This window comes from Globicephala melas, chromosome 16 (genome assembly GCF_963455315.2).
Source record: "Globicephala melas chromosome 16, mGloMel1.2, whole genome shotgun sequence".
In the NCBI taxonomy this organism is placed as follows: Eukaryota; Metazoa; Chordata; class Mammalia; order Artiodactyla; family Delphinidae; genus Globicephala; species Globicephala melas.
The window spans coordinates 25,848,371-25,868,315 of NC_083329.1; the positions used below are offsets into that span (position 1 = coordinate 25,848,371).

The following is a 19,945-nucleotide window of genomic DNA, read 5'->3' on the forward strand; positions in this document are numbered from 1 at the left end:
GATCATCTATACCAGTAGTTCCAAATGCCAGTCTTCAGACCAATGTTAGCATGTTGCCAAGTTTACACCTATCCAGGAAAAAACGAGAAAATCAACCAAAATGTACTTTTTTTTCAAAAAAAGCAAATTTTATGCAATGTAAATTATTTTCCTTTGTTCTGGGAATAGGTTCCTCCCCATGTGTATTAAAATTTCCTTTTATTAGAGTGTGATGGTAATAGATGTTTAGAAACTGTTTATTTTGTAATAGATGTTTATTAATGTCTTATAGACCCATATGAGAACATGGCAACCTCAAACTGTCCAGGGTAGGGAGTGGAAGGACTCATCTGTAAAATCCAAACATCCATGAGTTACTCATCAATCCAAACCGAACTACAGACAAGTACTCAGGACTACATATTTCAGCATGCACTGCGAATCGCTTCAAAGGGACTACATATCCGGGCATGCAATGCAACCATCAATCGGCGTCCCCTTCTACTTATCTACGGAGACTACAAAGCCCAGGGTACTGTGCGTCGGAAACGCGACGCCCCGTCCCTTAAACTAGGCGGGCCTCCGAAGCCGCCTGGATGGCTTACTCAGGTGCAAGGCATGCTGGGTGTTGTAGTTCTTCGGAAGAGAGGTCGGGCCGCTCCCTGGCGGCCCTGTACCGGCGGCTAGACTGCGCATGTGTGTCAGTGGCCTTAGCGGCGGACCAGGCTGGCAGTTCCTTCCTCAGAAGGAGAGATTCCTCTGCCATGGAGTCCTACGATGTGATCGCCAACCAGCCTGTCGTGATCGACAACGTGAGTTGCATCCCCCTAGCGGGGCTTATGCTCTCCTCCCCGAAGGGATCGCTTCCCGTGTTTCAGTCTGGGCCGCCGGCTCTTTGTCACTGGCCCGGCCTGTCAGGCGGGTTCAGCCGCCGCCGCCTCCGTCCTCCCCCGACCCGTAGTCCGCAGACAGGGCGGCCAGCCGGCCAGCAACCATAGGATGGAGAACCTTGGGATGGATAAAGGGAAGGGTTATAGTCCAGGCAGGGTCCTTGGGCCCTTGGCTCGAGGGGCCTTAACCGCTCTGTGAGCGCCCGGCGCCCGCCCCTCCCCAGTTTCCGATAACTCTATTGGCTCCTCTGGCTCTCCATCTTGACCGATGACCCCGCCTCTGGGCCTTGCAGGATGAGGGCAGCCCTCTGCAGTGATTGGCTCGCGCCCCTGTCGTTCTTCTGGGCCGCCATAGTGTTTCGCCTCTCTAAGGGGCGGGGCGGTGCACGAGGGCTGTTGGGATTGGTTTCTGGGACTCCCAGTGGTGCGGCCTGACTGGCTAGGGCCCGCCTGCTGGTGGAGAAGGGCTAAGTTCCCTTAGATCCCGAGCCGGCCGGGAGGCGTGGCGGTGTACCTGGGTGGGGCCCGACAGTCAGGTGCCAGAAATGGGCTTAGGATTTCAGTTTTTTCTGTGATTATAAATTACAGAGTTAATAAAAGTCGAGAAGAAAGGAGAGTGACAAAGCAAGCAGAGAGGTACCTTCCTCTTCGGAACGCCTAGTTTCTGGGGGAAAAAATTACTAAACATAATATTTGCCAGGCGCTCTAGCGCTTGCATGGGGGTTTCACATACATTCGAACTGGATCCTCACAAAAACCGGGTGAACAGTTGAGGCAGGAATTTTGGTCCTCGTTTTACAAGTGTGAAAACTGAAGCGCGAAGAGGTAAAAGTGAGCCCAAGGTCGCACAGTGTAGGTGCCCTAAATCCGGTGCTTTATCCATTATTCCTCTTGATAGTACCCCCACGCAAATGCATCAGTAGTGACAAATGGAAAGCTCTTATTTTTGGCGGAAGGAGGCAGTTGTTAAAAAAAAAAAAATGGATTTCTGTCTTCCACTCAAAGGTTTGGTCTCACGGAAATTGGTTGCTACCTTTCTAATCCCCTTCTAAGTCTCTAAATCCCTCCATTGAGGAAAAACTGACAATTCTGTCTTAAAGTGACTGTCAGATTCGCTCCGTTGATTCAGCCCTTTGGACCTTGCGCACTTGCAAGGTCCTTTCATTTGCATCATCTCATTTAAGCTTCAACACTGATATGTAGATAGAACTTGAAATATGCAGAAAAGTGAGGCTTGGAGAGGTTAACTAACAGTATTCAAACCACCTGGTTTATGAATTAAGGATCCAAGACTCAGATTGAGATTGGGTTCCAAATTCCTCACTTTTTCCAAGGAAAGGTGCTTCTTTGGTTAGTTTTCCTTCTCTCCAGGAAGGAGGTTGAGCTCAGTGAGACATCTCATGTTGGGGAGCAATTTTTTTTTTGTCTGCTTCATTAGACTGTTAAACCCTGGTGGGAAAAAAAATGGTATTCCTTCGTTTTTCATTACTCTCTCTTTCCCCACCTCCCTCCCACATACAGTATCTAGGGCCTGACACCACTATGTGCACATTGGATTTTTAATTTTACTGATGGGTGGGGGGATAAATGACTGAATATCTCTATCACAGTAATAAAAATGTCCCTAAATAAAGAAAGGATTGTGGGGGATGGGGGGAGCCTAGTTAGTTTCTGTACAGGGTTGAGTAGGACTCCTTGTTCTTGATGTTGATTTTCAGAGAACACTATTTCTGTCTTCAGCCAGTTTGTGTGTGCTTCATCTGCCTTTTTCTTAAGTTTTAAAAAGAAAAAAAAAAGAAATTAGCAATCTCCTGTTTTCATCAGCAGTGCAGAAGGAGTAGTCTGTCCATCCCACCAGATCCTTTGCTTCTGGATTTGTCGGGCAGCAGTTCTATCTCCATCCGCTTTCTTTAATGTCACTTAAGCGAAGCCTCTTAGTTCCTTCTTTCTCTTTCTTGGTAGTGTATTTGAAATGCATCAAAACAGTGGTGCATTTTCAGTTTTAAGTCTTAAGGAATAGACTTGCTTTTTCTGGGAAAACATTTCCTTTATTATGCCAGCAATCCCACCAAAAGGTAAAATAGGAGAAACTTAAGTAATTTTCCCACTAGGATTTACTGAGCATCTGCCACAGTTTTAGATATGGGGCCTCACGTAGTTCTTGCTGTTTGATATTTAGAGAGTTTTGTTTTGTTTGTTTCAAAGTGAAAGATGGATAGGAAAAATCATTTGAAATATTTGAGCCAACTTTATATTTTGAGAATGTGTCTCTAGCAGATTCAACAGCTCCATAGCTTACCATGCTGCCACAATTTTATTTCTGGGCTAAAGAGAGTGTAATTAGGGCTTCCCTGGTGGTGCAGTGGTTAAGAATCCGCCTGCCAACGCAGGAGACACGGGTTCGAGCCATGGTCTGCGAAGATCCCACGCCCGTGTGCCACAACTACTTAACCTGTGCTCTAGAGCCCACGAGCCACAGCTACTGAGCCTGCATGCCACAACTACTGAAACCCAGGCACCTAGAGCCCATGCTCCACAGCAAGAGAAGCCACCACAATGAGAAGCCCATGCACTGTGACGAAAAGTAGCCCCCGCTCGCCGCAACTAGAGAAAGTCTGCGTGCAGCAACACTCAATGCAGCCATAAATAAATAAATAAACAAACAAACAAGCATAAGTCATTCTTCCCAAAGGCATATTATAGATAGTAATACAAGAAAGAGGAGGACAGCTCCCAGGCCACATTCTGAGGTCCACAACACTTTGATTAGAATACTATGTTTATTCTGAAGCTCAAATCTTTGTGAAGATCTCGAAGGTTAAGTTCTTTCCTAAAATGGATCAACATTCTGGTCAATTTTAAGATTGTCTTCGTGACCATACTGTGTGGGCCTAAAGGCAGGAACAATACCAGATCTTTACAGGTTTTTCAAGCTAAGAATTTAACTGTTTGGGGGGAACGTTATGCTGCTTCAGCCCCCTTTTTGAAAAGTGGGATACTTTAAACACACAGAAAAGTTCAGAGAAGTATATAACAAGCACCCATGTAGCATGTCTTCCACCCAGATTTAATAAATGTCATTTGCCATATTTGCTTCATATATTTTTAGGAAATAAAACGTTACAGATATAATTGAAGCCTCTTTGTACCCATCTACAATCCCATCCTTTCTTTCTGGTCCAGCATAACCCCAGAAGCAAACCATCATCATAAAATTGATGTGCTCCTTTCCATCCATGATTTTATGGACACATGTATTTTATAATGTGTGTGTGTACAGTATTTATGTTTTGAATTTTTACTTAAGTGTTATCATCTTATTTGCTAGCTCTCCTTATTATAGAAAATTTCAAATATAAACAAAAGGAGGAGGACTAGTATCACAAACATCCACATATGCATCACCTAGCTGAAATGGTTATCAACTCTCCGTCAATCTACATTCCCACCCACTTCCCTCTTCCACACTCTTTTATTTTATTATTTATTTATTTATTTTTGTTGCACCAGTTCTTAGTTGTGTCAGGCAGGTTCCTTAGTTGTGGCATGCATTGGGGATCTAGTTCCCTGACAAGGGATCGAACCCTGGCCCCCTGCATTGGGAGTACGGAGTCTTATCCACTGCGCCACCAGGGAAGTCCCCACACTCTTAAAAACATAACCAAGGGCTTCCCTGGTGGCGCAGTGGTTGAGCGTCCGCCTGCCGATGCAGGGGACACAGGTTTGTGCCCCGGTCCGGGAAGATCCCACATGCCGCAGAGCAGCTAGGCCTGTGAGCCATGGCCGCTGAGCCTGCGCGTCCGGAGCCTGTGCTCCGCAACGGGAGAGGCCACAACAGTGAGAGGCCGCGTACCGCAAAAAAAAAACAAAAAACATAACCAATATACTATTATCAAACCTAATAAAATTAATAATAATTCCTTAATATCATCAAATATCTAGTCAATGTTCAAATTTCACTAATTGTCTCATTTTTTTAAACAATTTGTCATCAGCTCTTTTTTTTTTTAACATCTTTATCGGAGTATAATTGCTTTACAATGGTGTGTTACTTTCTGCTTTATAACAAAGTGAGTTAGCTATACATATACATATATTCCCATATCTCCTCCCGCTTGCATCTCGCCTCCCAACCTCCCTATCCCACCCCTCTAGGTGGTCACACAGCACTGAGCTGATCTCCCTGTGCTATGCGACTGCTTCCCACTAGCTATCTATTTCACATTTGGTAGTATATATAAGTCCATGCCACTCTCTCACTTTGTCCCAGCTTACCCTTATCCCTCCACGTGTCCTCAAGTCCATTCTCTACATTTGCGTCTTTATTCCTGTCCTGCCCCTAGGTTCTTCGGAACCATTTTTTTTTAGATTCCATATATATGTGTTAGCATACAGTATTTGTTTTCCTCTTTCTGACTTACTTCACTCCGTATGACAGACTCTAGGTCCATCCACCTCACTACAAATAACTCAATTTCGTTTCTTTTTATGGCTGAGTAATATTCCATTGTATATATGTGCCACATCTTCTTTATCCATTCATCTGTTGATTGTCATCAGCTCTTAAGATCTGCTGATTCACTTAAGTTTAAGGGACACTAGAATTAGCTGAGGAAATGGAAGTCAATATATTTATGTAACACCGTCACTTGTGGTGTGACTTTCAGGCTGTTGGTTATACAACTGCAGCAAGAATCCATCCGTAGTTTGACGGAGAGAGTGAAGAGGAGGTGGCTTGCAGAGATAATCTCACTATTCAATTATGTATATTTTGAGAGCCACGGATGTGCTTCACATCAAGCTAGAAAGCATGTCTAGAACAGGGGTCTCGAACTCAATGCCTGCGGAGGCCAAGCAGATACATTAAAAAAGTCGTGGGGGCCAGGGGGAGAAGGTAGCCTTAACAACAGTGCGAGGAATATGAAAGGTGCGTTGGGTACACCTGACCAAAGGGCCAGCTGCTTCTCATTTCCAGCCAGTTGTCCCCATGTAGGAATGCAGACCCAGTGTTGCCATATCTTCTGATTTTTCAAGAGAAATCAGAAGTATTAAATTTCATGTGCAATCTCTAATTTTTTAACTGTTAGAAGTTAATGTAAAAGTAGTTTGTGGTCTATGGAGACAGAAAGTAGATTAGTAGTTGCCTAGGGCTGGGGGTTGGTGGTGGTAAGGATGGAGAGTGGCTGCTAATGGATATAGCGTTTCTTTGGGGGATGATGACAAAGTTTTAAAATTAGATTGTGGTGAATGATTGTACACTCTGTGAATATACTAAGAACCATTGAATTACACACCTTAAATGGGTAGATTGTACGGCATGTGAATTTTATCTCAATAAAGTTGTTTTTAAAAAACTACCTTGTGGGGGACTTCCCTGGTGGCTCAGTGGTTAAGAATCCGCCTGCCAATGCAGGGGACACAGGTTCGAGCCCTGGTCCGGGAAGATCCCACATGCCACGGAGCAACTAAGCCTGTGTGCCACAACTACTGAGCCTGCGCTGTAGAGCCCAAGAGCCACAACTACTGCAGCCCGCGCGCCTAGAGCCCGTGCTCCACAACAAGAGAAGTCACCTCAATGAGAAGCCCGCGCACCACAACAAAGAACAGCCGCAAACAGAGAAAACCCATGTGCACCAACAAAGACCCAACACAGCCAAAAATAAATTAATTAATTAATTTAAAAAAAAACTACTTTGTGGGCCAAACAAAATATGTCTTTGGGCCAAAATGGGCCACCAATATCCTAGAATCTGAGGCTCCACCTCTCAGCGTCCTCTTCCCACTGGTAAAATGTCAGACAGCTAGCCTCCTTCCCAGCACGTCAAGAATAATCAGTGCTTAGGATAAGGTTGCCCAAGCCACAAGGCCTATAGCCAGCAGGTACTGGGAGAGCCTTGCTGAAGGATTTGCTATTTGTTTGCCTGCATCAGAAGGAGAATTGTCAGTGGTGGCTGGCAGCAGACTCGAGTCCCCAAAATCAAATGTTTAATGAGACTACTTTTTCAAGTAGCTTCTAAAAGGCATTTGTTTACTTGGCTTTGCCAGAGTGAATAACAAAGAGAGTGGCAGCTCATTTGCCAGGTATACAGTTCCTAGTTACAAATACTGTTAAAGAAATTGACATGACCCTGAAGAAATTGACATGCCCCTTTTATATGCTCTTATGGTATGGCTTGCGCAGAATAGAGGCAACTCAGCCGGCTCCCCCATCCCCACACATTCTTAACCCATTCTTCAGCTGGCCTGCCAGCAGCTCGTGGAGCTGCAGGGACAAGCTGGGTCTGGTTCCACCCTGTGCATCATTCCCAACCCTGCCTTTGCCTTCCCTGTACCACCTCTGCCTGGGGCTTCTGGCATTCCAGCTGCTCATTAAGGTTCCATACTCTAGGCTTCATCAGCTCAATCATTTGAGCTTGGTTTTCATTTTAGTCAACCAGCATCTATTCACGTACCTTGCACATGTGAGATACTGCTGATATACAGAGTCTCTGACTTCAAGGAATTTGCGCTGAAAAGAAACAAAAGTGGAAACCATAAATTCGAATATAAGGCAGAATGAGGGAACTTCCCTGGCGGCCCAGTGGTTAAAACTTCACCTTCCAATGCAGGGAGTGCGGGTTCGATCCCTGGTTGGGGAGCTAAGAGCCCACATGCCTCATGGCCAAAAAAAACCCAACAAAACAGAAGCAATATTGTAACAAATTCAATAAAGACTTAAAAAAATGGTCCACATCAAAAGTATATATATATATGTTTTTTTAAAGAAAAGCAGAATGAAATTTATGCTACCTAGTAAAACAGGTAATGGTGATTTGGGGAGATAATAGGAAGAGGATAATTAATTCCAACTGGGGATTATTCTTCAGGAGCAAGGCGGTGGTATTTGAACTGGGCATTTTATTCTCTTGCCGGGAAGGATGGAGAGAAAGAAAAGAACCTAACATCTTAATCTGCTTTGTCACTCAGCCTCCAGTCCTTTTGCTAGTAAACTCAAAATCAAATATCCAGGAAAATCATCTCTTAAAAATATCTAGGAACTTCCCTGGCGATCCAGTTGTTAACACTCTGCGCTTCTACTGTGGGAGGCACAGGATCAATCCCTGGTCAGGGAACTAAGATCCTGTATGCCACGTGGTATGGCCAAAAAAAAAAATCTGGAGTCTGAAGCACAGACTCTAGATTACTTTTCTTGTTTTCAACCTCTACCAGGAGATCCAGTTAGTCTGCTGGCATCACCACACCCAGATGAAGGCAGTGGGCAATTATTGGAAGCTTGAGCTCACAAGTTCCCAGAGTTCTCTTGTACAGTGTTCTTTTCACTAGCTGTGCTGCTGTCCCAGGGCCCTTGGGTTTGCAGTAAGATAGTCTTTTCCTTCTTCCCGGTCTTTGAGCTCAGTTTACAGCTGCACCTTTTCCAGGCTCCTTGCTGTTCTGCCTAGGCCAATGGGTTTGCACATTGTCTCCTGTTTTTTCTGTTGGCAGAGGCTCCTGCTGTCTTAGAGAACTGGCTTGCCCTGCTCTCCTCCCATACTGCTTTCCCTGTCCTTCAACCACTTCTTACCTCCTCCCTCTGTCTTGCTACAATCAGGTACCAGGATGACCCATCTCACCCCACCCCAGCCCCTGCCCTTCTCCTATAGAAGAGCAGAAATAAGAGACAGAGAGGGATCCAGGGCTGTTGCCAGGAAGCCTTTGGTACCAAGGTAACCTTGGCTAGTTAGCTCTCCTGATGTGTTTACTGCTTGCTGTGTAGGTCCTGGAAATATCAATATTATACTCGCCCCAGGAGAAGTGGTCACCATGCAGCAGGAAAAGGCTTGCCCTGATTACACTTGCAGCTACAAAGTGTGTTGGGGGGTAGAAGGACGAGGGTATCAGGTGTGGTGGCAGAAGAATTAAGAAGGAAGAAAACAGGGTGAATCTCAAGCAGTATCAGGCCTCGACATCTGTCCTGCGTGGAGTTGATGTCCAGAGTCAATGTTTACTTTGGCTGGGCCCGGGTGGTACCAGAGGTGATGGTGGGAGACATCAGATTCTTCTCAGACAGAGCTTTAGGGCTTTCCTGCTGTTTACCTCAAGAGACCAACAAGTAAAGCAAAGCATAGTGAAAAAACAAAACAACAACCACAAACCCCCCACAAAGCATAGTGGTCTGCCCCTGTAGTCAGAACCAGACGACGTGTGTCATATTGGAGTTAACTTCAAGTATGGCAGCGCTCGTGGTGGTGTCTGTCATAGAGGCCTTGGAGGGCAGGGATAGTCTGGGTCTGAGCTGGGAAAGTAGGTTAGAAGCGTTCCACGATGGTGTAAGAGAATCATGCGCTCTTCCCTCCTTGGTTATATTCCTAAACTTGGCTGCTTTGGTGCTTCTAGTCACTTTCCTCTTCTCTCCTCAAGAGTTCTTTTTTTTTTTTCCCTTTATTAATATTAATTTCCCTTTTTAATTCCAAAAGTAAAACATGTTCAATGTAGAAAAGTCAAAGAATACATAAAAATCAAATAATATTCAGAGTATGCAGTAGAAATGCCCCTCACCACCCCCAGCCCCACTGCCCTCCCTTTGGTGTGTGTTCACTGTTCAGATTCTCATACCAGTGGATATAGTATACATAAGTATAAGGTCTCTCTCTTTAAAGTAAAGGTGGAACCATATTATACCTACTGTATGATATATATCTCCTCTTGTTTTTGTGATGTTGTGACTTCTCTTTCTCTCTCTCCTCAGGGATCCGGTGTGATTAAAGCTGGTTTTGCTGGTGATCAGATCCCCAAATACTGCTTTCCAAACTAGTAAGTCATTCTGTAGCTTAGTCAGGAGCTCGGGAGGCTTGTCAGCTTCATTATGGTGTCAGCCCTCCATCTGTTAGGGAGAAAGGATCTCTCATTTGGGTCAGTCTTGGTACTCAAAACAACAAGCGAGGGACAGGAGCTGGCTTTTGGAGTAAGCAGACAGTTGCCTGCAGGGTACAATCCGAGAGGTGAATTTTTTTAAATTTGATTTTATCTGATGCCAAAAATGTTATCATTGGTGACTCATTGCTTTGGATGACAGTCTCTTCATGGAACCCTCTTCTTAAAATTCTCCTATCACCCAGGATGGGGTTAACATTAAACCATACCTACCATCCTAGTGAGAATGAGTTTTTGGTTTTTTTCATATAAGTTTATTTATTTTTATTTTTGGCTGCATTGGGTCTTCGTTGCTGCGCGCGGGCTTTCTCTAGTTGCGGCACGAGGGCTTCTCATTGCAGTGGCTTCTCTTGTTGTGGAGCATGGGCTCTAAGCGCGCGGGCTTCAGTCGTTGTGGCACGTGGGCTCTAGAGCGCAGGCTCAGTAGTTGTGGTGCACGGGCATAGTTGCTCCGCGGCATGTGGGATCTTCCCGGACCAGGGCTTGAACCCGTGTCCCCTGCGTTGGCAGGCAGGTTCTTAACCACTGTGCCACCGGGGAAGCCCAAGGATGAGTTTTTTTCTCAGCACTTTCTTCCTAAGGCAGAGAGATTGCAGGCAGGAAAAGGGCACGGGTGCCTGGGAAAGGGGCTCAAAGCAGTAGAAAAAGGAAGAAAGACCATCTGTCAGTTACAACATCACAGTTTTCCTTAAGAGGAGGCCTGGGCAGGAGGCTAAGGAGACAAAAACTTTTTGAGCTAATCGATCTAAATGAATTCTTGTTTCCCTGTCTCTCTTGATCTGCATATATAGTGTGGAAAAAGAAGAACTAGAGGTATTGAATCCTCCAGAATTTGTTTTAATAACTTATAAAATAATATAAATATAATAAATATATGAAATACAAATGACTTAAAATAATAAATACAAAAAAATAAAATAATACATGTTTATTATAGAAATTGTGGGAAGTGCAGAAAAGTAGAAAGAGGAGAATCAAAATCAACTATAATCTCATTCGTCAACAATAATCACAGTAGAATTGAGTATATTTCTTCCCATCCAAGTACGTGCATCAGTACATCCTTCCCGTGTCCTGTCATGTGTTGTGTCATGAAATGAAAAGTAATGGTCCTCCCTGCTCTCTTTTGTAGTGTGGGCAGACCCAAACACGTTCGTGTCATGGCAGGTGCCCTCGAAGGCGACATCTTCATTGGCCCCAAAGCGGAGGTAATCCCCAGTCCTACTGAAGAAGCCTCAAGCCAGCAGGGGACCTTCATTGTTCCCCACTCGGGCAGTGTCCCACAGTGGGACATGGCCTCGAGTAAAAGGAGCAATTTCCTCTTGAACTCTCCCCTTTCATTCTCTCATTCTAGAGAGAGTAAACCTAGTTGGTTTCTTTCTCCCAGGAACAACCTCTGGTTTTGGAGAAAAAATATCTGGAACCCCACTTTGGGAAATAGAGACCAGTCTAGAAAAGAGGGCTTTCGCCTTCCTTCTGTACTCTGTCACTACATTGCCAATGATTAAGTTGACTGGCTTCGTTATTTTTTTGGCAGAAGTGATTGGGGGGAGATTCTAGCTGGGATACCCTGGGGATAAGTTAATTAGCACAGTTTGGCAGTTAATTAGCACAGTTTTCCTCAGGCAGCTTCTAGAAGCAGAACAACAGAATCATTGTTGCCAACCTTGGTTGCAAACGCCAGGAGATTGTGTCCTGAAACCAGGCAATGAGGAGGGTGCCACCCAGCGGCCCAGGGAAATGCAGAAGCCCTCTGCTTTGCCAGCTGGTTGGGCACTGAGTACAGTTCGCAGCATACAGCTTAGAGACTTGGAGGCTGGGTGGCCCGCCCTTAGCTGTGGTTGAGGACTGCAGGCCCTGGAAGAGCAGGGCCCACCTGGCAGCCCTGCTGAGAGGCTGGCTGTTGCTGTAAGTGCTGCTCTCTGCCCCCAGGAGCACCGAGGACTGCTCTCCATCCGCTACCCCATGGAGCACGGCATCGTCAAGGACTGGAACGACATGGAGCGCATCTGGCAATACGTCTATTCTAAGGACCAGCTGCAGACTTTCTCAGAGGAGGTGAGGGTCCTATGTTCAGGGTGCCCCTGCAGGGTTTGCAGAGCAGGCAGAGCCCCTACCCCAGAGATGAGGCGGATGACGATGATAACTGCCACGAGCGTTTGAGTCTTATGTTCTAGGCACCAGGCCATGTGCTTTCCAGACATGTTTGCATTTAATCTTCACAGCATTCCTATGAGATACAGGTAGTATTATCTCCATTTTATAAACAAGGGAACAGAAGGTCAGAGAAGCCAGGTGGTGTTTTTAAGATCACCCAGTGAATAGAGTAGTAGAGCTGGGATTCAAACCCACGTCTTTCAGACTTCAGAGCCTATACTCTTTACCTTCTAAGAAAGGAAGTCTCAACTCAGAAACACAAAAGGAAGGTGCATACTAGGCTTATCAGAATTTCCAGGGGAGGGATATGTTCCATTTTTTAAAAGTACAGTCAATATTGAAATTTAATTTTCTATTTTGAAAAAAAAATTTTAAATATTATTTTTATCTTAATAATTCCAAATTTAGAGTTTAGCAAAATCTTGACAACTGGAGCTATACAGTAGGTACAAGGACCTATATAAGAATCTTGGAAGACAAGGAGGGGAGTAAGGGATGAGGACAGAATGAGACTTTAAAGGGGGTGTGAATTTAGAAAGTTGAGAAGCTGACTTGGGTGGGGATAGGTGACAAGCCCAGTTTGTCCTTTTTTGGAGAGAGGCTGACAAAGGTCGCCTGAGCTCTCCAGCCAGCCACACAGTACTAACGAGGGGTGGGAATCTGGCCTCGCCCTGATTGCCGTCTGGGCATCTTTCACCAGCATCCTGTGCTCCTGACGGAGGCGCCTTTAAACCCACGGAAAAACCGGGAACGAGCTGCTGAAGTTTTCTTCGAGACCTTCAATGTGCCAGCCCTCTTCATCTCCATGCAAGCTGTGCTCAGCCTGTGAGTAGCAGCTGGCTGGCTAGCCTGGCCCCTTGTGGGGAAAGCAGTCCTTTGGCAGAGTCGAGGCTGCCTCTCCTTTGGGTTGGTTCAGAGTCACCTGAGCATCTCTGTCAGGGAAGGTTGGATGGTGGGAAAGACAGCATTGAGGCTGTTTCCCAGTCTCGTAACTCCCTGCTGGTTTGGTGCCAGAGGCTCTCCACTCAGCCTGCTGGGAAGGCCACGTGCTGCAACAGCTCTCCCTGCAGGCCCCTGTGATGACTTCAGGTATTATTTCAGGGCCTACTTGTGCCGGGTGCTATGCAAGCCTGGTGATAGGGTCGTGATGAAAACACCTCTCTGTTCCCTGTTCTCACACCCCTGTCGTTCTGTCATGCTCCCAACCTGCCTCACACCAGGGTTAGGTATATTGGCGAGATCGTACACTGGTGACCTACAGATGGCATGTGTTTGGCCCCATTAAAAAATTGTGAGCCAGCATTTAAAAATTAGGACATTTCCTATCAAAATCCAAATTTCCAGCTTCTCTGAAAAATGGGAAGATCTGGTCATTGCTGGGCTTGCACTCCTCTAGAACAAAAATCAGCTGGAGCTGAAATAAAGTAGCAGCTGCACTTTAGATAGGGTTTGCAAACTTGACTTCACCACAGTCTCTCCATTGCCTGTTGTCCTCCCAACACGAAGGCCAGTTGCTATTTATGAAACATTGTGGGGTTTTCCCCTCATATCACAGAAATATATGTCTGTACCCTTGTCCTTACCAAAAGAGAAAATACTAAGGACAGACCTAGAGGGCCATGTGGGAAGAAGCTAGTTTTTTATGAAAGTGAAGATATTATTTTCTTTTACTCATTCACTTTTCCTGCCTGACCCTTGTAGGCATTTGAGTTTTGTCCTCTTGTCTAGAGAGTAAAAACTGTCCCTCAGGCTGGGTCCCTGAAGCAGTTGAAGGCCAGGCCATCTCCTGCGGTTAGAGGGCCTGCTCTTCTGGGGGTTGGGGAAGCAGCTTGGAGAGACTCAGCCCCTTTTCTTCAGACACTACAGGCTTGCTTGCTTCAGTACTCAGGCTGCCTTCATACTTAGTCCAGTCGAAGGCTTCTGGAGAAGGCAGGCCCCAGCTTTAGTTTAGCTGACACTGAACTCTAGCAAGAAGTGAGTTTCTTCCCCGAGTGAGGAGGCAGGGGTTGGTGATGGTTTGCCCCCTTTGCTTCAGTTACGCCACCGGCAGGACCACGGGTGTGGTGCTGGATTCTGGGGATGGCGTCACCCACGCCGTGCCCATTTATGAGGGCTTTGCCATGCCCCACTCAATCATGCGCATCGACATCGCTGGCCGGGACGTCTCTCGCTTCCTTCGCCTCTACCTGCGCAAGGAAGGCTATGATTTCCACTCATCCTCCGAGTTTGAGATTGTCAAGGCCATAAAAGAAGTAAGTGTTGCCCCGTGGGCCCAGGGCTGGGAGAGGGAATGGGATCAGCAGCCAGGACCTCCGTGACCTGAAGTGAAGAGCGGCGAAGCTCCTGTCCTGGGGATCAGGCTCTGCCCTCCCCAGCCAGGCCTCCTGGCAGCTGTGTGGTCTCCAGCTGGGTCCCCTGACCCTGACGGATTCACCTTCCAAAGTGCTGCCGTCTTGTGGTAGAAAGGGAGCTGCCTCTATTTCCTAAGCTGGGTGATGAGCACACCCATGCTCGTTTACTTAATGCTTTTTATACATTACGTTCAAATTACATACGTTCTTTTACATCCTTGAAGAAGTTAGAATACTTTTTTCTTTTTTGGTAAAATGAACCCTCCTGCCACCTATAGCTCTAGGAGACCTCGGAGCTGGGTAGGCGGTACCCAGAACCGTATGAGTAGTAGGAGAAAAACACCCGAGTCTGCACTAAAATTAGGGTGTGGTCTCAGACCCAAAGCCAGAAAGCTGAGTTGCCACGCTTGCGCAGCAGGAAGGTGGAGCAGGTGAAAACGATATCCTAAGAAAGGGCAGAGAGATTTCGGTCAGCCCTCACTGGGTGGCACTTAGCATATGCAGCTCTAACGACCTTTAGGGCAGTCACTGCAATGGGCAGATTTCTGCAGCAGCACATCACTCCTGGGGACTTTGACTGGGTAGGCGCCAGGTTTCCTGCCTGCCTGACTTGTGCTTGGTTCTGCAGAGAGCCTGCTACCTATCCATAAACCCCCAGAAGGATGAGACGCTAGAGACGGAGAAGGCACAGTACTACCTGCCCGACGGCAGCACCATTGAGGTAGGTGTCTGGACCTCTCCCCTCAGGCCCCCCAGGCCCCAAAAGCTCTGGGCCCAAACCAGACTTCCCACGGGCAGGCTAGAGTCAGGTCCTTCACACCATCTGCCTGGAGCAGCATAGCTCTTGAGCCGCAGCATCTTAGGCAGAGCGAGGTGCCAGGGACTTTGCTTGTCCTGTGTGGAGGGGAGGAGGCACCAGAGGCATCTTCCTAGGTCGGAATGGGACTAGGAAGGGTGAGGTAGAGTGCTGTCCTTAACCACTTAGGCACAGTGTAGGGTGAGTTCCATCTCCCTGGACCTCCATTGATAGGAAGAAATTTCGACAAATGAATGAATCCATCTATTAAGTCTCTGGCCGGCAAGTGCCAGAGCTAGGATTACACACAGGAGCTTCCTCTCTGTAGTTTCCCAGGAGTCCTGTTTGTTCCTTTTTGTTCCCAGGAGCCCTCTCTTTGTTCTTCTTTGTGCCCTTGACGTACAAGGTCTTGCCTGAGCGTGGCCTTCCTAGCCACCTGGTTACTAAGCCATGGGCAGAGGGCCCTCTTCCATTCCCACTCCCAGAGGGACCTCAGCCCCCACCCCAGCCTAAGAAGCTTGCGGCCCCTCCGCAGATTGGTCCTTCCCGATTCCGGGCACCTGAGCTGCTGTTCAGGCCGGACCTGATTGGTGAGGAGAGCGAGGGCATCCATGAGGTGCTGGTGTTCGCCATCCAGAAGTCTGACATGGACCTGCGGCGCACACTTTTCTCTAACATCGTCCTTTCGGGAGGCTCCACCCTGTTCAAAGGTTGGTCTTTGCTCTCAGCACCCTTCCCCAGAAAGCTTCCACATACTGCTGGGCCCAGACGCCCAGAGAATTGACATGAGATTCTCCTTTCCTGCCCATTCAGGTTTTGGTGACAGGCTATTGAGTGAAGTGAAGAAATTGGCTCCGAAAGATGTGAAGATCAGGGTAGGAGCATGCTGGGGGCGGGGCCAGGGGCTGGGTGGAACTGAGCCTCCCAGGATCTGGAGGGCCATGTGGCGTGGCCTCCCCTCCTCTCTGCCCAAGTTTTTTGGGCACCGCCAGATGGCTCCCAGCTTCTACTCTGCCCCTGAAGCCCACCAGAGGGGAGGACCCCTCTTCACTCTCCGTCTTCACAAAAGGGGGCAGTTCTGATACCCAGATGTGGCAGGGTGCTAGGCTGAGGGCCCCACACGTGGTCTTTCAGGGAAACGGTAACACTGACAGGAGACTGACTTTGACTGCTCCCCTGTGACACAGTCTAACGTCTCAGTGACTGCAGAGGAGAGCTGGCCTGCCTAAGGGGGGATCCTGAACGGAGGAGGGTGGTTCTTGCCATACAATCTGCTTCCCACCAGCCCCCGACGGAGCCAAATCTTGCCCCCAGATAGCCCCAGCTTCCCTGGGAGCCATAGATACTTAGAGATGCCAGGAACCTGTTTCTTCAGATGAGCAGGCTGGCCACAGTACCCCCCAGAGAGGCCACAGGGTCCAGCAGGGACATAACTTAAAGCCTGTTTTATGAAATATATCCACTGAAATGTATCCACGTATCCACCGGCTCTCACTGGCGGTGAGAATTGGCCACAAAGGTGAGTAGTGGCAGGGAAAGGGAGAGGGGAGGATGGACGTCTCAGATTCCTCTTTCCACCCACCCCTGCAGATATCTGCACCGCAAGAGAGACTGTATTCCACATGGATTGGGTGAGTAGCTCTTCTGGGCATAAGAGCGGAACAGGAAGCAAAGGCATTGATTACCCCTCACCACCCCATCCCTTTAAAGAAAAGCCTGGTCTGGTTTGGCCCCAGGGGGACTGGCTGGCTCCATGAGTACCCACTCCCCTTCTCTGACATTGTTCCTTTGGATTCCCTCCACTCCAGGGGCTCCATCCTCGCCTCCCTGGACACCTTTAAAAAGATGTGGGTCTCTAAGAAGGAATACGAGGAAGACGGTGCCCGATCCATCCACAGGAAAACCTTCTAATATTGGGACATCATCTTCACCTCTCTCTGAAGTTAACTCCACTTTAAAACTCGCTTTCTTGAGTCGGAGTGTTTGCGAGGAATTGCCTGTGTGTATGAGTGTGTGTGTGGGTGTGTGGGTATGAGTGTGTGCGCATATGCGAGTGCCGTGTGGCCCGGGGATCCCGGGGATCCCAGGGATCCCGGGGCCCAGAAAGGACGATGAACTACCCACGATGGTGACGGCCTGAGACCTGGGGTTGACCACTAACTGGCCCCTGACAGGGAAGAGTGCTGGCAGAGGGCCCTGCTCCGTCAGCGGGGTCTTTGGCTGGCTGTGTGGGACTATGTTTACTACCATAGGGAGACAGAGAGGGAGGTAAACCCAAGCCCCAGGAGACCTTGCTGCTGCCCATCCTAGGCTGGGCCAGCCCCACCCCTACCCCACCCAGGGTGCCCTGCGGCCCAAGGCAGCTGCTGCCTCCCCTTGCTCATCATTCTGCTCTCAATGCCTCTTGATCACAGACTGAGGGCCAGGGTTGAGTTCTGTCTGGTTTTGTTGCAGTTTGGGTTTAGAAAGCTGGAAAAGCACTCCAGGAGCGGTTACTGAGACTTCGGTATCAGGAGGGGGCAGGATGCCCTCATCTTCACCTGGAGACCAGGACCACACTGGGCATTTGAGGAGAGCAGGAGTAGTGCTACTTCTGATGGGTGGCAGAGTTAACGCTCTAACCCCCAACCCCCATCCGGGGATCTCGGGAGAGTTTCAGGAGCCTGTTGGCCCCAGGCCCTTGCTTTCCATCCATCCATGGGCAAAGCCATCTTCAGTTTTATTTATTGAAGTGTTTGTTCAGTACAGGGACTGGAGCGAGGGAGCTCACTGCCTCCTGCCCGCCAGTCACCCTGTTCACACTAACGTTTACAGCACCTAAGCTTAGCATAGCATCCAGGGACCCGCCACTCCCTGCTAACGGTGAACTGACAGTATCCGTAGGCCTCAGGACCATTTGGGATCAGAGGCTACACTCAGAGTCACTCCAGCCTCTTTCTTTCTCCCTCTTCCACTTGCTCACCACCCTGGAATCAACAGGCTGGTTGCTGGTTGGATTTTCTGAAACAGGAGGTAGAATCACCCTTTGGCAGAGGCTGCTAGCAAAGGAGGGGTGCTGGGGATCCAGCCTCCTTAGGACTGGAGAAAGAGCTGCGAGTAAGTTGCCTTTTCCCACGCTAGCTGACCCAGGGGGGACTAGGCTGTAGAGGCGAGACAGCCCCCTCTGGGCTGATTTGTGCCATTCTTGTCTTTGCACTTGTTTGGTTAGGGAGGGGCCAGACCAGAGTGCCAGGAGCTGATGGGCTCAGGCTCACCTCCTCTGGTCCAGTGGGGCCAGGTGCCTACCCTGGACTGGGCTGGCCTGGCAGTGGTCCCAAGGCTCTTCAGGCCAGATGGTGCAAAGCTGGGGCTAGCAGATATTCACCGGCACCCTCACCTGTGACACCAAGACCTGCCCTGATCCCAGATTCCAGGCAGTATTCTCCCCCATGCCGTCCAACGACCAAAGGCCCTGCCAGGTGTGGGCCACAGCAGCAGGTGTGTGTGAAAGCGATGTGGCGACCCACAGACTGCAGTGTGCTTAACCAGCTCACCTCCCCCGCCCTTAGCCCAAGCCTGTCCCTCGCACAGCCTCGCACAAACCACGTTGCCTGGTGGGGCCCAGTGTACTTAAATAAACTCGTTCCAATAGACACATCAGTTGGGCCTCTGTCTGTAGCCAGTGCAGGGTGGGAGGAGGGAGAAGCTGTGGGCCCGGAATCTGAGGCTGTGACTGGGCCTAGTCTGTCCTCTAGAGGGCACTGTTGCACCAGCCAGACTTGGCCTGACCTTAGCCCAAGCCCCAGCCTGTCAGGTGGACGCAGAGAAGATGGTGTTCACAACGAAGCCCAGAGACCAGGTCAGGAATGAAGGTCCCAGGCCTGTGCACGTGCACATGCCCAAGCCCATGGATGAGACTCCACCCGAAATGAGGGGGCCAGCTCTTCACATCTCTGAAGTCAGAAGCTTATTAAAATACTGTTCCCAGGGCCCACGCGCAGATATGCTGATTAATCAGTTCTCCATTTTAAACCTGTATACTTGGGGGGTAGGGGGGAGCGGTTTTCCAGGCACTTTACAAATGTTAATCCATTTGATTCTCCCAACAACCGTACAAAGTGTAAGTATGTTTGTTATTCCTTATATAATTTCCCAAAGCTCTGCCCTTTGTTAGCTAGAATTTGAACCCAGGCAATATAGCCCTAGGGCCTACATTCTTAACCGCTGTGCACACCCTCAAATAACCATTGGCCTAGAGCAGTGGTTCCCAATCAAAGTCAGTTTTGCCCCTTAGGACACACTTGGCAATGCCTGGAGATGTTCGGTCGTCACAACTGGAGGGAGATGCTACTGACATCTAGTAGGCAGAGGCCAGGGATGCTGCTAAACACCCACAACGAAGAACAGCCCAGCCCCAAGTGTCTGCAGTGCCGAGGCCGAGAAACGCTGACCTCAAGCAGAGGTTCTCAGTCCCAGCTGCACGGGAAAATCACCACAGAGCTTTCCGAAACCCCAGTGCCAGGCGGTACCCAGACCCATGAAATCAGAATCTTGGGGAACAACTCAGACACCAGCATCTTTGCAAGCTCCCCAGCAACTCCAAGGTTAAGGACCTCTAGCCTAGAAGTGGCCACTCCTCCTTGCCCACCACGTCCAGCAGTGGTACACGGGAAACGCACTGGGGCTACGAACGCAGGCCTGAAAGCTGATTTGCTCCCAAGGGCCCATGCGGCCATGGGCCTGTGGGCTCTCCCTGCTATCCCAGTGACTCTGATGTGGGTGGCCCCCCACTCATCTCTGAAAATGCTCTCAGGCTGCTCTTATTAAGTAAGGAATCCTGTTCCCCAACCCACCACTCCCACACACAGCACAGACCTCAGGAG

The 19,945-nt window shown here is 48.6% G+C and overlaps 1 protein-coding gene across 1 annotated transcript; it reads left to right on the forward strand.

The window, feature by feature from the left end:
- The first annotated feature begins 631 nt into the window (after positions 1–631).
- ACTR1A (actin related protein 1A) lies at positions 632–18,722 on the forward strand. The gene is made up of 11 exons (XM_030865462.2): positions 632–791; positions 9,595–9,659; positions 10,912–10,987; positions 11,712–11,837; positions 12,637–12,761; positions 13,972–14,188; positions 14,916–15,008; positions 15,619–15,793; positions 15,897–15,958; positions 16,674–16,714; positions 16,892–18,722. Exons 1-11 carry the CDS (start codon positions 744–746, stop codon positions 16,992–16,994), a joined length of 1,131 nt encoding a protein of 376 aa, XP_030721322.1. The 5' UTR covers positions 632–743; the 3' UTR covers positions 16,995–18,722.
- Positions 18,723–19,945: the final 1,223 nt, after the last annotated feature.